At 34.9% G+C, this 17,110-nt stretch overlaps 2 protein-coding genes and 2 pseudogenes across 2 annotated transcripts; 1 reads left to right on the top strand and 3 right to left on the bottom strand.

Annotated features, from left to right (window-relative positions):
- Positions 1-1,725: 1,725 nt before the first annotated feature.
- Positions 1,726-4,714, bottom strand: LOC149519082 (serine/threonine-protein kinase BRI1-like 1). Its single transcript, XM_089759350.1, has one exon. It carries the CDS (start codon positions 4,583-4,585, stop codon positions 1,907-1,909), a length of 2,679 nt encoding a protein of 892 aa, XP_089615476.1. The 5' UTR covers positions 4,586-4,714; the 3' UTR covers positions 1,726-1,906.
- A 1,764-nt stretch (positions 4,715-6,478) lies between these two features.
- On the bottom strand, positions 6,479-9,513 carry LOC149519081 (uncharacterized; annotated as a pseudogene).
- Positions 9,514-10,159: 646 nt separating this feature from the next.
- On the bottom strand, positions 10,160-15,476 carry LOC111288679 (zinc finger (C3HC4-type RING finger) family protein / BRCT domain-containing protein). Its single transcript, XM_022879661.2, has 7 exons — positions 15,160-15,476; positions 14,937-15,070; positions 14,010-14,196; positions 13,707-13,847; positions 12,566-13,240; positions 11,439-11,618; positions 10,160-10,558 (listed from the first exon to the last, which is right to left on the bottom strand). The coding sequence occupies exons 1-7, from the start codon at positions 15,280-15,282 to the stop codon at positions 10,382-10,384; spliced, it is 1,617 nt and encodes a 538-aa protein (XP_022735396.1). The 5' UTR covers positions 15,283-15,476; the 3' UTR covers positions 10,160-10,381.
- Positions 15,363-16,627, top strand: LOC111288782 (cytosolic sulfotransferase 7-like; annotated as a pseudogene).
- The last annotated feature ends 483 nt before the right edge of the window (positions 16,628-17,110 follow it).

Here is a 17,110-nt window from a genome sequence, read left to right as displayed (position 1 = left end):
TTAAAGAATGCTCTGATACCAATTGAAGGATTTAGAGCAGAGGAAGAACAAAAAACAAAAGAAATTAATCTGTCACTTGAAGTAAATTGGCTTATCAGATCATGAGCTTCATTTCATTAATTTATAGGCTTCAAAAATACAAAAGTTTGTTTAACTACTACAAAAGTTGTTTGCCTAACAGTATGGATCACCATGCACAGATCCATCATGTTACCTAATCAGATGGTAGAACCTGTTACAAAAGTGCCAGTAGAAATGCCATACCTAGTTGCTTCAACCACTAACAATACCTCCGGCCTAAGAAACCTGCTATTGGGGAGGAGGCTTCTTTGGGAGTACTTCCATGTAATTGTTGGCAGAGGTGCCATTGTTGCAGGGATCACAGCACTTTTCACTCGAATGAAGCATCTAGGAGAAAGATATGGAGGAGAAAATGATCACGGACTTAGCTGGGCATTAACAATGTGGTTCTTGATTGGCGCATTGATGGTCATTTATTTGGAGTATTGTGGAAGACAACAGAGGAGGGACAGATTATTAGGAAGAGGCAACTCGGTTCTGGGTAACATTGAAGAAGAGGATTCTATTGACCTTTTAAGATTCCTAACTGGGCTTCCACTCAAAAAGGTTCATAGAATTCGGGACTAATGGAAGTTCAGTTAGAGCCATTGAACGGATAGATTTATTGATACATATATTTTTTCCTTTTTGGATATAAAAACACCCTTTTTCACCAGTTTTGAAAGTTTCCTACCAACATGGAGGTTAGCAGAGCTGTTTATTTTCTGACTGCTTTTCCCAGTGTAAGGACGGTCTTTGCTCTGAGAATTTTTTCTGCCTCCGACCACTTCCTGTGAAGAGCAATTTGTCTACAGCATTTTGTATACTTGATACACCTTTTAGCATAGTGGAAGGTTATATCAATTTATCTACCTCATTTCTCTTTATTGAAATAGACCTTTTGTCAGATGAGATCACCATTAGATTGTCTAATTTTTTTGTTGTCTTGAAGCCATCATACTTGCAAATGATATGTGGATCCTCTAACATACAGTAAATTCTCTTTTTCTCTCTTTCTGAGCATTCTTTTTCACCATTTCTTTTGTTAGGAAAAATAACATCAGTTTCCCTCAGGAAGTGGCTCTATAATTGGAAATTTTAAATGACTGCAATAAATTGAAAACCTATAATATTGTTTTCTGTTGAGAAAAGAAGGCATTTCAAAGTACTATATGTCTACAACCAATGCTTCAAGGTGTGATACGGATCCTATGACTGGTAGAATTTGACCAACAAGGAAGTTATTGGAGAGATTGAGCAGGAAAGATTCCCAGTTGAATCTGGAATTTCTCCTGGGAATCTGTCAGATGAAAGATCAATAACGGTAAACAAATCTGAGACTTAGGTAAATTTCATACACATTTGTTGGTCAATATCATCGAGTAAATTATATAACACTGCAATATTTGTAGTCGTATCGACAGCAATCGCAATGCCAATGGAATGCATATATGTCAAGGAATCTGCGCTGAGATTTCTCGTTGCATTCCATGTTTTTAAGTACTCCGAAGGCCAAAAACCATTACTAAAATGAATTGCATTCCATGCGTACTGGATGGTCATATGTAGTACTGACATTGTAATTGTAACAATACTAACTATTTACTTGCATAGTTGCATTTTTATTTGAAATACTTCTCAAAATGTAGAAAGCAAACGGCTGAATCTGAAAATTTATTCACAAAACTTTATTTTCAGGTTTTCTACCAAAAAGCGGCTGGTGACAAAATACTAGTAGTATTTACCTATGTAACAAATTATCTGATTTATCAATGGATAGTTTGGATTCATGAACATAAAGAAATTCTACTACAAGAGTATAATTTCTGTTCCCTTCTTCTTTCTATCATTTACAATTGGCCCGCAGCTTTTTTCGTCTCTGTCTCTGATTGATGCAAGCAGCCTTCATGAACCATTCCTCTCTTTCTTGAAACACAACAATTCCAACGCAAACTCCAGTTATAACACCAGAAATATATCCCATCAAAACAATAAACCAATTCCATTCAACATCAGTCAGAATGAGTTGATATTTTGGTTGGTTTTGCTCATTACTTGTCGGGTTTAGTTCAGGCAGGTCGCCACAAGGGGACAATGGGATTCCACAGAGGCCTGAATTGTTTTCATAGCTTGATGCTGGAAAAGTAGCAAGCTGACCTGATAAAGGTATGGTGCCAGTGAGGTTATTATTTGAGACATCCAAGTAAGTGAGAAATGTGAGTAACCCCAATGATCCTGGAAGCATGCCTTGAAGATGGTTATAAGATAGGTCAAGGAAGCCAAGTTGTTTCAAACTTCCAAATGTGTTTGGGATTGTTCCACGTAGTCTGTTGTGTGCCAAATTTAACATTTGTAAGTCATGCATTAAGGTCAAGCTTTCAGGAATTGATCCAGACAGGTGATTGAATGAAAGATCCAAGAATTTAATGGTGCCATTGGCCTCTGGGGTGCGCATTGGCAAACTGTATATTCTCAATGATGCACAAGACTTGGAGACAAAAGTATCCATCAACCTTTCTTCTCTGACTCCCTCGGAATAAATTAAACTGTGGGCCATTCCACAATCACTTACACCTTCATTTCCCAAAAACAAATACCCTGATTGGTAAGTAAACATGGGATTCTGGACCAAGCCTGTCTGGTTGATAAAATTTGGTGGAATATGACCTGTAAAGTGATTTCTATTCAAATTAAGCCATATGAGGCTTTGACAACTACCAAGCTTTGCTGGAAGTTTCCCAGAAAGTGAGTTAGAATTTAACTCCAGAATGCTGAGTTTTTGAAGATTTCCTAGACTAGCAGGAATATGACCACTTAGCTGATTAAAAGAGAGTGACAACCATGTCAGATTTTTACAGTCACTGAGATATGCTGGAATTTTTCCACTGAAGAAATTATTGTTGAGAATGAGTTTCTCCAAATTACTAGTGCCAAAGCATATGTTTGGAATGTGACCAGTGAAGTTATTTCCCCACATAACAAAGTCATAAATATTTGGTAGCATCCACACTTCTGATGGGATAGATCCTTTGAGGTTGTTAAGAGCACAGCTAATTGTTCTCAAGTTTTTACAGTATCCAAGATCGGAAGGCACTGTTCCGGACAGAAAATTGTTTGCAAGCAGTAACTTTTGTAGAGAGGATGAGAAGTTTGAAGATGAGCAAAGCCCCGAGGGTATTTCTCCCGTGAAGGCATTGGAACTAAGGTCAAGGACTTGAAGCTGAGTACAGTTTCTTAGAGACTGAGGAACAGAACCACTGATGTTATTAAATGGAACTTGAAGGGTTTGTAGTCTAGGAAGAGTACTTATAACTGTAGTGAGAAAATTCTCGGAGAGTTGATTGTTCCCAAGATTGAGGTTTTGCAAAGAATTACAGGACTTGAATGTTTTAGGAAATCCACCAGAGAGTTTATTTCCTGAGAGGTCAAGCTCTACTAGAGTCCCACAAGTCCATCCTAATTCTGGGGGGATATTACCAGAGAAGTTATTGTGTGACAAATTCAGAAGCTTCAAATTTCCCAAATTTCCCAACGCAGCTGGAATTTTATCCTGCAGCTTATTATGGGAGAGATCTAGGTTCTCAAGAAGCTGGCAGTTGGTCAAGCTTCGAGGAATTCCACAGCCATAAAGAGCATTGTTAGACAGGTTGAGCACCAAAAGCTTAGAACAGCCCTCAAACTCAAGCATAGAGAAATTACCAGATAAATTGTTGTGAGAAATGTCCAAAAGCTTGAGGGGGCTAGCTACATCAGAAAACAGAAGTGCAGGAATATCTCCAGACAACATGTTGTTAGAAAGGTCTAAAATTGATAGATTCCTGCAAGAGAAGTTACCAAGTTTTCCAGACAATTGGTTATGTGAGAGATTTAGTAGTTTCATATTCTCACAATTTGAAAATGAGTAGTTCAATATTGAAGAATCTGAAATGAGATTGCTTGAAAGATCAAGCTCCAAGAGAGACGTCCCAAACTCAAAACTACCTCCTCGGATTGAGTTATGTGAAAGATTCAAGGAAATCAAATGATCACAAGATTCAAAAAACGTTTTAGAGATTGTCTCTGATAAATTATTATGTGACAAATCAAGTGTTTCAATGGTGCAGGGACAAGAAGCCATATTATGGAAGAGGTCACCTGAGAATGAGTTTCCACGCAAGTGGAGATGCTTGAGATTTTCCAGGAACAGGAGATAATCAATATGCAAATGGCCAATCAGACCAGCATTACTGAAGTCGAGTGCATTAACTTGTCCGCTAGGAGAGCAGGAGACTCCAGTCCATAAACATGGACTGACTGATACACGACTCCAATCATCTAGGAAACCATTGGGGTCAGCTTCGACAGAATTGTGCTTGAAAGTCAATAAGGCCATTGCCTCGTTGCTTTGATTCGGCTTTGGTGAAGACTGTATAGGCATATTACTAGCCTCTGAAGGAATAGAAGAGGCAGATAGGAGGAGGAAAATAAAACAGTGGATGAAATGCATCCACTGATCATCAACTATCCTCACTGTTCTCATCTTCATTGCTCTGGAAGATTTCAGATAAGGGCGTCAGGTAGCAGGAAAGCATTGATTTATTAGAGTCTTAAAGTTACCCGAAACTTCCAGGAAATCTTTCATTTGAATGAGTAACACTTGTGTGGATTGAAAACTTTTTCAGATCATTATCTAGTGGCTCCACAAGTTGAAAAGAGCCAAGGGAAATTGTTAAGAGCCCTGCACGTGTGAGTTCAACTTCACCTTTTTCAATGTTGTCATTATCTGTTGGCTCTGCACGTCCAAGTGAAGAAAGTTAAGAGAAGCACACGCTTGGCTTGAACTTCAGTTTTTTCAGCAATTATTTAGTGGCTCTACAAGTTGAAGACAGCCAAGTTAAAATGTCAAGACTAACACTGGTTTGACTTGGACTTTTTGCAGTACCATAATCTAGTTGAGGACTGCCAAGCGAAATTGCTGAGAATATGAGCACCCTTTAATGAGTTTCATAATTGATAAAAACTGCCAAAAGATGGCAACAATTGTTCGTTTGAATATACTAAAGACTATGATCCATTGCAGCTAATTGGATAGTTTATAAATCTACCAATTCAAATTATCTTTCAGCTTCTTCTTTCATTTTTTTTTTCTTTTATTTGAAAGAAAACTATATTCTCCAATTTTATATCCAGAATTGAACAGTGAGTGAGCTTCACATACAAATAAAGAATGTCCTTTATATTTTTGCAACTGGCATCAATGAAAGAGCTGACAGCTGATCGGTGAATGCATGTATCATTGTTCTTTAGCCATAGCCCATAGGAATGCCTTGCCTCTCCCTTCTTAGAGAACTTTTGTTCAAACATACATAGCTTAGGGGTCGTTTGTTTTTGTTTCCATTTTCTGTTTTTTGTTTTCGTTTTCGGATTTTTTGAAAATTAAAAATAAAAATATGTTTGGTAGATTGTTTTTGCTTTCTGTTTTTGAAAATTGAAAATAATTTGAAAATAGAAGAAATGATTTTTTAGTTTTTTTATAACAATTTTATACTATTATCTCACGGATACTGTTCACAAAATTACAATTAAACCGTTATAATGAGGTTACAATTATTATTTTAATAAAATAATATTTTTATTATATAAATACTATATTAATAAATATTAGTAATATAATAATATATTATATTAATAAATAATACATTATTTATTTACTAATATAATATTATATATTTATTAATATATTATTTATTAATATAATATTAATTAATATAATATTTATAAATAATATATTAATAAATACTATTATAATATATTAAAAATAATATATTAATAAATATTATTATATTATTAATAAAAAAAAGGAGTCTTAAAACTTTAATCATTTTCTCATGTTTTTATTTTTATATTTTTAAAATAAAAACATTCTAGCCAAACATATTTTCAAATTCAAAACGAAAATAAAACAAAATAAAATTTTCAAAAACATAAAATATAAAATACACAATAATATCAAACAACCCCTTAGTTTCTAACACCAGTAACTTGAAATCATCGGAAAGAAAAAATTTCCAGAAAGAATCTAAGTAGACAGTTTTGAATCTTCTTTCAAAACATATGCTTTGTTTGGTATTAGTACTTCATGACATAACCAGAGGGCTTTGAAGAATTGTCCTGCAAAGAATTAGCAAAAAAAATGAAGAATTAATGTTGAACAATCCTATGAATTAGTCTAAATTTCTTGAGGCTGGTAATGATGTAGCTAGAACTGGACAGTAGAATTCTTCACTTGTTTATTTTCTTGGATCAACCTTGTTCTTGTTTAGGCAGCTAAGAGAAATCTTTTGTTCTCTGACAGCAGTTGGCAGAATGGAACTTTTAGTTTGTTAGCCATTATAATTTTCCCGAATTTCGTTAATGTTGAAACTAAGTACCTTGTAGCATTGACATTGAAAGTTGATCCTAAAATTTGCAAAACTTTGTTTCCAAATAACTTCAGAGAATATCTTTTTGGGGCATGACTTAAGCTGTCAAACCATTTTCAGAAGATGTAAGTTCTCAGGTTCTCTTTCATTACAGATCAAGATTGATTGATGTAATTATTAGCATCAATGTGTAACTTATACATCAAACTTTTCTTTATTAAGTTTACTCCAGGCATTGTTTTCGCTGCAAGGAAGCAACCAGCTGACAACATGCTGATATTTATTTATTGCAATGTCAGTCATGAATAGCAAGAGGGATTAATATAAGTAGTAAATTTTGTTGCATGCCCACCTTCTGTGATGGCGTATCCCTCAACTGTTCTTCATCTGTTTTGATCTCATTTCCAGGATGATACTAAAAGTCCTCAAAAACCATTGCTTTTTTTCTTCAAAAAATATAATTCCAGCACATGCTGCAATTATTACACCAGCCATGTGTCCCATCAAAGCAACAATCCAGTTCCAATTAACTTCCAGAATAGAAGGATTTTCTGTTTGAGATTGCTTGATGCCTAAGAGGTTTGGATTAGACAGAGAGATACAATGGGGCAGTGGATAACCTCATAAACCTGAATTGTTTTCAAATGCAGATGCTGGAAATATTTCAAACTGACCTACTACAGGTATAGAGCCGCTTAGATGACTATTTGATAAATCCATATCACTGAGAAGAGAGTGCAACGCCAAAGATCCTGGAATAGTACCTTCAAGTTGATTATGAGATAAGTCGAGGATGTCCAATCCTTTCAAAATTCCCAAGGTTTCAGAGATAGCTCCTGTTAGTCTGTTGTATCCCAGATTAAGAATCATCATGTACGACAGTAACCCCAAGCTATCTGGAATTAGTCCAGACAACAAATTGGAAGAAAGATCCAAGTATATCATGCTACCATTGCTTGTGGTCATGTTCACTTTCAAGCCAAAATAAAGTCTGACTGGTGAACAAGACTTGTAATCGAAAAAACTAACCAACCTTTTATTCTGATTCCTTCCAAATACAGTAAGCTGTTGACTACATTGCAATCTCTTTCACCTTCACTTCTCAAATATGCATACTTCCCATTGTAGTTATTCATGAGAACTAGGCCTTTTTGGTTGGTAAGGTCTGATGGAATGTTACCGGTAAATTGATTATTGCTCAAATCAAGCCATAGAAGGCTTTGGCATTTGCCAAGCCCTTCAGGGATCCTGCCAGTAAATGAATTATGATATAACTGTAGAATGCTGAGTTTTTGAAGAGTTCCAACTTACAATATCAGCAGGAATTTCTTCACTTAGCTGATTAAAAGAAAGTGACAAACAAGTGAGATTTTTACAGTGCTGAGTGATGCTGGAATTGTTCCTGTGAAGATGTTGCTACTGAGAAGAATTATCTCCAGATTACTTCCACTAAAGCATATGTCCTGTAGAATTCCACTAATAATGCTATTTCCCCACATGATCAAGTCAGAAAGATGTGGTAGCATCCATGCATTCGGCGGAATGGATCCACTTAGATTGTTAAGGCTGAAATCAATTGTTCTCAGGTTCTTACAGTTTCCAATGTCGGAAGGCACAGTTCCTGATAAGAGATTTCAAGCAAGTAATAATTTTTGTATTGAGGAAAAGGGTGTCGAAGAGGAGCAAAGCCCCAAGGTATATTTCCAGTGAATGCATTGGAACTAAGGTCAAGGACTTGGAGCTGCGTACAGTTTGTAAGAGATAGACGAATGGAACCACCGATGTTGCTGAATGGAATTTGGAGGATTTTCAAACTAGGAAGAGTACTAATGACTGCAGTGAGGAAATTTCCTGAATGCCGATTTTTTCTAAGGTTTAAGGTTTGCAAAGAACTGCATGACTTAAATATCTCAGGAAAATCTCCGGAAAGATTATTTCCTGAAAGATCAAGTTCTACTAGAGTCCCACAAGCTAAACCCAATTCTCTGGGGATATTGCTAGAAAAGCGATTTTGTGCCAAATTAAGATGCTCCAAATTTCTCAAAATTCCAAAAGCAGTTGGAGTTTTATCTCCCAGCAGATTATGAGAGAAGTCAAGATTCTCAAGAGGCTTGCAGTTCCTCAAGCTTTGAGAAATTCCAGAGCCATAAAGAGCATTATTGGACAGGTTCAGTACCAAAAGCTTAGCACAGTTCCCAAATTCAAGCATAGAGAAATTACCAGATAAATTATTGTAAGATATGTCCAAAAACTCAAGGGACCAAGGTAGATTAGCAAAGAGAAGAGCAGGGATATCACCAAACAACTTGTTATTAGAGAGATCCAAAATTTATAGATTTCGGCAAGATGAGAGATTGCTTAGTTTCCCATACAAATTGTTATATGAGAGATTTAGCAGTTTCACATTCTGACAATTTAAAAATGAGTAATTCAATAGTGAGGAATCTGAAATGAAGTTGCTTGAAAGATCAAGCTCCCGGAGAGAAGTCCCAAACTCAAAACTACCTCCTTGGATCGAATTATGGTAAAGATTCAAGGAAGTCATATGATTGCAAGAATCAAAAAATGTTTTGGAAATTGACTCTGATAAACTATTGAATGACAAATCAAGTGTTTCAATGGTGCAAGGACCCGAAGTCTTGTCATGGAAGAGATTACCAGAGAAAGAGTTTCGACTCAAGTGGAGATGCTGGAGATTTTCCAAAACCAGGAGATCATCAATGTGCAAATGACCAATCAGACTAGCATTTGTGAAGTTAAGAGCACTAACTTGTCCACTAGCAGAGAACAAGATTCCATGCCATGAACATGGACTAAAAGATGCAGGACTCCAACGATCTAGGAAACCTTTGGGGTCTGCTTCTACTGAATTATGCTTGAAAGCCAATAAAGCCATTACCTCCTTCCTCTGATTTTGCTAATTTGAAGATGCTGAGTGCATTTTACTAGCCTCTAAACACATAAAAATATGTGTTGATAGGTAGAGGAAAACAAAACAATGGATGAAATGCATCCATTTTTCATCAGGTATCCTTACAGTTCTCATCTTCATTATTCTGAAAGATTTCGAACGAGGATAACAAGGAGCATAAAGGCATTAATTTATTGCAGTTTTAAGTTTTTGACAAATTCGAAGAAATCTCCTAGTTGACTTTGAAAGCTTCACTATTTCAATGTCCGTTATCAAGTGGCTGCACAAGTTGAGGAAAGCCATGTCAAGATGTTAAATAATCATCTTTACTGAACAGGTTGGCAATTGCTAAGGAATCTTAAATTTATTAAACACTGGAAAAGAAAGCAACAACAATTGTTTTTTTGAAAGCACCAAAGATTAAGATCCATTGAAGCCAATTCAATAGTTAATGAATCTACTGCCAACTATCTAGATTTAATAATTCGTATCTCCATGTCTGCTTATTCCGTATATAACTCATGTAAAAGAAAAATATTATTGTATATCATTCTTTGAAAGAGGCTATCTACTTGTACATAGCACTAACAACCAACCAATTCTTGTGCCAAAAAAAATGTGGTCAACATGTCTAGTCATGACGTAAAATCTACAAGGAAAACGGTTAGCATGTTATTTTGGAGCCATCTTAATTCTTTATGCTAGGTTTCCAAGAAATATGTTGAGGATATTTACTTCTATAAAAGTTTTAATTTTGATAAATTTGGTTAGTATTTCACTTTAAATTTCATTAGTATAATAAATCTTATTAATAATTTAATAATGTAATCGGATAGTTGACAGATCTAGATGTGTACAAGAACCTCCATTCCAATAACAGCTAGCATATCCATCACCAGGATAGTTGAAGACAGAAAAAAACATCATGTTATAGACAATTCAAGGTTAACGAATGCAACTGTCATAAATGACATGTTCTAGATAAATTTTCAGCATCGAAATATGTGTATTAGAAGGTATAACGGTTGAGCCTCTCGATATCCTTGCAGTGAATGCAGGTCCATGGTAATAAAGGGGGATCAAGACAGTATCTATGGATATTTCGTATCTGGCAAAAATGGCAGCTGACAAGAAGATCCTCAGGTTCTCGAGAACGGCACTTGATGCAAACTGAAGCTGATGAGGACTATTAAAAGATAAAAAAAAGAGCACAATCAGTTCAGTAAGATCAACTATAAAGCGCCATAACAAAGCAAAGTAGTTAATGGCAGCAAGACTAAGCAACTAGTGATAAAATGGAAGAATGTAAAGAAGTGGTGGCAGAGAGTTTAGTACTGCAAATACTAGATTTGCTTGGCTCATTATTGGGAGATAATGATCTACTTTTCACATCCATTGGCAGTGCAGAGTGCGGATGGTTTTCAGCAGAAAGGATAAAGGTGTTTCTCGAGAAGCCTTGTTTGGATAGCACCAACATGAATTTGACATTCATTGAACATCTTTTAAAAAAATTTGTTGTGCCATAAATCACACAAAAAGAAATGCCATCAACTCTTGATGGCAGGCATTCACTTATCGGTACCTATTTATGAATGCCAGTGTATGCATGTCATATTCGTATGTCATCTTTGTGTTTGCTCCTTGTGTCCTTTCTAAACCTCTATCACACCTAATTTCCCTTTCTCCCATCAAATTCTCATCAAATTTATATGAAATAGTATTCTATTACATTCTTCTTTTTATGCATATTAACAGGATAAATGTTAAGGAGAAAAGAATAATAGTACCTGCTAATCCCTTGTTTCACCTTTTTTTTTTTTTTTTCTGGATACATGAGGAAAGCATTAAGCATGAAAATCTGGGATTTATACCCATCCATACAAAGAAAAAGGACATTCTACTCAAACACTCAACTACAGTGACCACTTGAGTGCCTATTTATAATTTTAAAATGCTATGCAGAAACATCATTTCAAAGCACAGCTTCATGAGTTAATTCCACAAAGAAAGCAATGACCAGGAATTAAAGCCTATATGATATTTTCTAGTATTGGAGTACCCACTACCTGAGCACCAAAAGCAGGTCTGTCTTGGTTGGAAAGAATAGAAACATCCATTGTTGATGTGGCACAAGGAATGGTTTGGGAGAAAATTTTTTGATCACAGATGGCGGCATCCTCCACTTTAGTGATGCTCATGAAACTTGCCTTGCACAAAGGACAACATGGAGTCTTTCTCCTTGAAGTCTACATGCAGTATAATTAGTATAAGAACACTTTCAAATTGGATCAAGTGCAAGGTAGGAAGGGCATTAGGAGAAAATTAATCATATGTAGCAAATCATCATGATATTAGGGTCCAAGATAATGATACAACCCACAAGTAGAACACAGAGATTGAAAATCAGTTGTCAGAAATAATAATACTAGTTTAGCAATCCAGAAAATATTACACGGCAAGCTGTTTGAGTTCCAAACCATAAAAAGAAAAGAATAGGCCTGTTTTCCAATTCCCTTATTCTCCACAAACAGTTAGTAAAAACAGGGGGGAAAAGTAAAGGATTAAGAGATTGACAAATCAAATGCTTGATTTAACTGGGATGTTATTTCCAAATAATTATCTCAAAAAGATCAAGAGAATGCAGAAATTTGTAGTATTGGCCTGCTCACAACATTACAAAGAAAACTGACCCCATTTTACTGAATTATATGAGAACAATGCAAAGCACTTGATAACTAAATTTTAAATCTGAAATTCTGAAGAGCTGATCATTTAGAAACAAGCAAGATATTTAGCAAGTGACAAACTGAAATGTCTAATTACTAGAATCAGCTTTGAATTAGAGGGCCAGTGTGACTTGGAGATCCATTCTTTGTAATAAAAAATGAATTGACATCAGTAAATGGTCCATGCTTTTACACAAGTGACAAATATAGGAGCATAATGTCCAAAGAAGAGAATGGCTTGCATGCAGCGAAAATGATGTTTACAGCATAAGATGTAATATAAGCTAATTGAAGAAGAGCTTAAAACCTCATATAGTAAATAAAATAAACAAATGATTAAACAAAGTATAATCATATCAAACCTAGCTGCTCATGCAGGATATTAATAATAATTAATGGAATGCTAACTATAATGCATATGAAATTGAAAGGGCAGAGCAAATAAAGGAGATGAAAAGAATACGTACCATATGGTCAGCCCAATCCTGGATACATGAATAACAAAATCGATGTCCACAGGGCAAAACCCCTCTTGTTGGACTAAACTCAGTCCAACATATAACACATGATAATTCCACTGAAGTGGGTAATCTGGAAGCAAGCTCTAGCTGACCAACCCCTTGGCTCTCTCTCTCAGCATCAGGGCACCCATCTGGTGAAGTTCTTCCAGAGACAGATGGTGCATCTTTCCCTGGTGAAGTTAAATCCTTAGAAGGGGGTAGATGGTTCCACAATTTGATCTCCCCAACTTCTTCAATTTCTTTATCTACTCCCCTATGCTTACTGAAGTCAAAATTAGATGGTCCTCCAATTTCAGATAAACTAACAGTCCTCCTATCAAGTGAATGATCAGATGGATTTATAACTCTACTGTATTGCTTATGGACCCATGGTGGATAGCACTCTTGGTCAGAATCTGAAAGGTCAAACACTACAATTTCTCTATTAACATTCTTCAGAAGCCTCTGTCCTTTTCTCTGAGAAGATTCGGCCAAAGAAGTGTCTCTGCTAGCATTGGGTATGTTTCTTTCTTCCATCAGCAACTGAGAGGAACAATGAGCATTTGGCTCTTTGTTCTTTGAGATTTTCCTTTTGTTCCTCGTAGGAGGCATAGAAGCATAAGCACTTGATGACCCTCCATACTTTTCAACCGGATAAAATAAAAAGCCAAGTCAAGGAAACAAGAGAAGCAAGAAGAGAAATTATTCCTTATAAGTCAAACAATGACATGCAAAATTTGACGATTTTGTATAAAACTTAAGCAAAAGCTTAGAGAATCTTAATGGTTACCTTTAGAAAAGAGATCTAAACTTATAGTGCAGATTAAAGCAACCAACTCAGACAATAAGAAAGAATGTTTAAGTTAGTCAACAGATCACTTCTTTTACCCTATAACATTTGGTACTTGCATAAGGTCACAGTCTAATGAGTGAAAGATAAAATGCTCTACAAATTTAAAATAGTAAAAAGTGAATACAGAATTTTGAATAATGGTTATGAAGAAAGTTAAAATAACAACTAAAACTATAAACTGTAACAAAACCTTGAGTTTAGAAAAGATCTTGAAGAACTGAAAGGAAAAAGAAACAAGACAATATCACTCATTACCTCCTTCCTAGCTAATCCAGTTGAACTAGTCTCCTGAAAGCAGTTTCTACTACCTAACCAATTTTCCTCCTTCGAAGATTTTCTAAATGGTTTAGATTTCAGTTTATGGGAACCGATTTTCCCAAGCCCTGCAAAAAGATTCTGCAGAAATAAAAATATCACAAAAGCATATAAAGATTGAGAATAGTACTAAGAAGCTGCAGACAAAGAGTTTGCCTGTGGTGTATACTAAAACAAAAAGAATGGAGGAAAAGAGTTAGGGATGAAGAGAAGGAAATATTGAAGAGAAACTTATCTAATCACCTCATCCAACAAAGTAGATTTGGACCAAGAAGATAAACCAGAACCTCCATAGCCAACATCACTAGTTTTATTCCCAACGTCATCATAAACATTGGATTTGTCAGAAAACACTTTGCACTTCTTAGTCAAGGCATACCCTTTAGCATCATCAGGGATCTCCAGCAATAAAGGTCCCATTTCTTCTCCACTGAAAGAAAATCAAAAGCTACAAGTATGAATCCAACACCATATCATTTTGACCATTTCTGACAATTAACTTCAAATTTTATCAAGCAGTAACCAACTAACCCAATATAGAAATTTTGAAGGATTCTATTAGCAACTGCTTATGGAAACTGATCTAAGGCGCTAACTTAAGAAATTTATTTTTATCATATTCAGCAAATTCTAGGAGAAATGATGCATCAAATACAAAAATATTTATATAAATGGCAAGCAACTTAACTAGTAATCATAGTTAACATTTTCCCAATTTGAAAGTAAATGCAGACATTTTATAGGGAAACAAACCAATTCATTTACACTGTATTTGGTAGGAGGAAAGAGGGATCAAGGAAATGGAAAAGGAATGGAAAGAAACATGAAAAAATATATATGTTCCTCATTTGCTATAAAGAAAATAGGAAGAATGAAAAATTGGGTAGATACACATATAACACACCTTTCCATTCTCCCAAAATTCAGTTCATCCATAACCAAGGAATGAAAATGCTCATTCAGCACCATTTTATGTACAATTTTCAATATCTTCTACCAGCATAAGAATAATGAAAACAATTTTTATTCCTTTCCTTTTCTTTCTCCTTAACACAGTCTTAGAAACCACCATAATTCATATTTCTAAACTAAAATAATCAACTCTTACAGATCTATCAAGAGAAAAGAAATCTCAAAAAACTAGAAAAAAAAAAAAAAAAAACTAAGTACCTTTGCAACATATAAGGACCCTCAGGCAAACGCTTCCCTTCCTTTATGCAATCTTCAATCCACCTATGGTTGACGATTATCGTCTTTAACTTCATAGCAAGCTCATATTTCCTTCCTTCAAATCTCCAACATACCTAAAAACCAAAAAATTTTCAATTCGTCCCCTTTTTTTTCTTTCAAATTAAAAAAAAAAAAAAAGAGAAAAAGAAATAGGAAAACGAACCAAATGGGTGGTTGATTGAGACAAAGAGCCAACGTAACTTGCACCCACATGAGATATGAGCTTGATTAGGTTGAACCGCTCCGAACCGTGGTACCCACTCACCGTCGCCACCACGGATTCCATTCCTTTTTGTTTCAATGAGGAAAACAAAATTCGAATGGAAATGGAGTTAAAGAGAAAAGGAAAGTAAGACTCACTTTTAGATGAATCAATTTTCCAGGGAAATGGAGTTTGTTTGCCGGGAAGAAGAGAGGCTTTTTGAATTTTCTGAGAGGGAAAATAGAGGGAAAAAAATGGAACGGTCAGGCCTAGCAATGAGCCCTAGACAATTTGGGCCGAGAACCACCCATGAGCTAGTTTTAAATTGGACAAATTATTTTATTTACTTAATTTAAATTTGACAAATTATAACCTTTTTTGGGTTTTGGAGCTCGCTGTCGTCCGTTCATAATCAAAGATTCGTTCATTTGTAGAAAGATTGGATACAAAATTAAAATGCGTTAAATAAGTATGAATATAATTTTTAGATTTATTTAAAATTTTATAAAATTTTGAATTAAAAAATTAAAATAGATCGAAATAAATATATATAATTAAAATATTATAATTATATAAATATATATTTTTATTTATATATATATTTAAAAGGGACTAAATTCGGATAAATTTATAAATTATTAATATTAAGTATAAATCCTGCTTACACCAACCCATAAATACTTCTACTCATCAGTCACCAGTGAACACGCATCCGTAGTCAGTACTGGCACTGTTCTATTATTTGTCTATGTTACTGCAGGTAAAAAAAATTTCCATGTTTCTGGCTTCTTCCATGCAGACATGCACCACATGGCTCAAGGCTATCATCCTAAAAATCATGAACCCCAGTGCATTACAAATGATGACACTGATGATCCTTTGCTCAAACATCATCCGAACCAGCTAATGCCATCCCTGGAACTGCAGCTTTTCAAGGAAAATCCCAGTCCTGCTCTCTCAGGTATGTCTTCTCCAAGACTATTTCGAAGCCATGTCCCTTGTGAATATTACTCGACATCCATGGCAAAGAATGGAGCTTTTGAGAGCTTTTGCTGGGGTTCATGCCTTTGGGCCATTCCGTGATCATGTTTTGTGTTATTGGAGATATGAAGACATGAAGAAAGATCCAAAAGGGGCAATTGAAGAAGCTGCCTTCTTTCCTTGGAAGGCCTTTTGCCTAGGAGGAAGAGGTGGAGAAAGTTTTGTGGTGATGCAGCCTGGAAAAGCTTAAAAAAACTTGGAAGTGAACCAACATGGAGTCGGCCCTTAAACAGGCACTGATTATAAGTTCCGTTTCAGGCGTGGCAATGTTGGGGATTGAGAAAACATCACCGAAGAGATGCAAGAAAGGTTAGAGCAAGTTACAGCCAAGAAGCTTGAGGTAGAGCCGTTTATGGGTCGAGCCAGTCTGTATTCGGGTTGGATGTAGCATAATATTTTAGAATTTTAAGTAAGTTTAGGCTCAATTTGATTTTTCGAGCTTATTTTTTGTTTAAATTTATTTTTATATATAATAATAAAATTTAAATTCGTTTAAAGTATTTGTATTTAAAATTTTTAAAAAAAAATTTATAAATTATTAATTTAATTTATGAGTCATTTGAATTTAAATCTAATTTAATTTTATTAAATATAATTTAAAATTAAATCATTGTTTTAATATTTTACATAAAGAAAAAATTGAGTTTTATCTAATTATAAATAATAAAGCAAATGAACCTTATTTATTGTAAAAAATAAAGTAAATAGACTTTATGCCATTATAATAAAAATATTTTTTTACTTTTTGAGTCAAGTTGAGCCAAGTTCGAACCTTAAATGATGAAACCCAAACTTGATCATATTTTTTTATTGGATCTTATTTATTTATCTAAACTCTTTTAATGAATTTAATATTTATGTCCAAATTTAT

Source organism: Durio zibethinus, chromosome 4 (assembly GCF_047325235.1).
Source record: "Durio zibethinus cultivar Kanyao isolate XHJ-2024 chromosome 4, ASM4732523v1, whole genome shotgun sequence".
In the NCBI taxonomy this organism is placed as follows: domain Eukaryota; kingdom Viridiplantae; phylum Streptophyta; class Magnoliopsida; order Malvales; family Malvaceae; genus Durio; species Durio zibethinus.
This window is presented reverse-complemented; position numbering and strand designations above follow the sequence as displayed.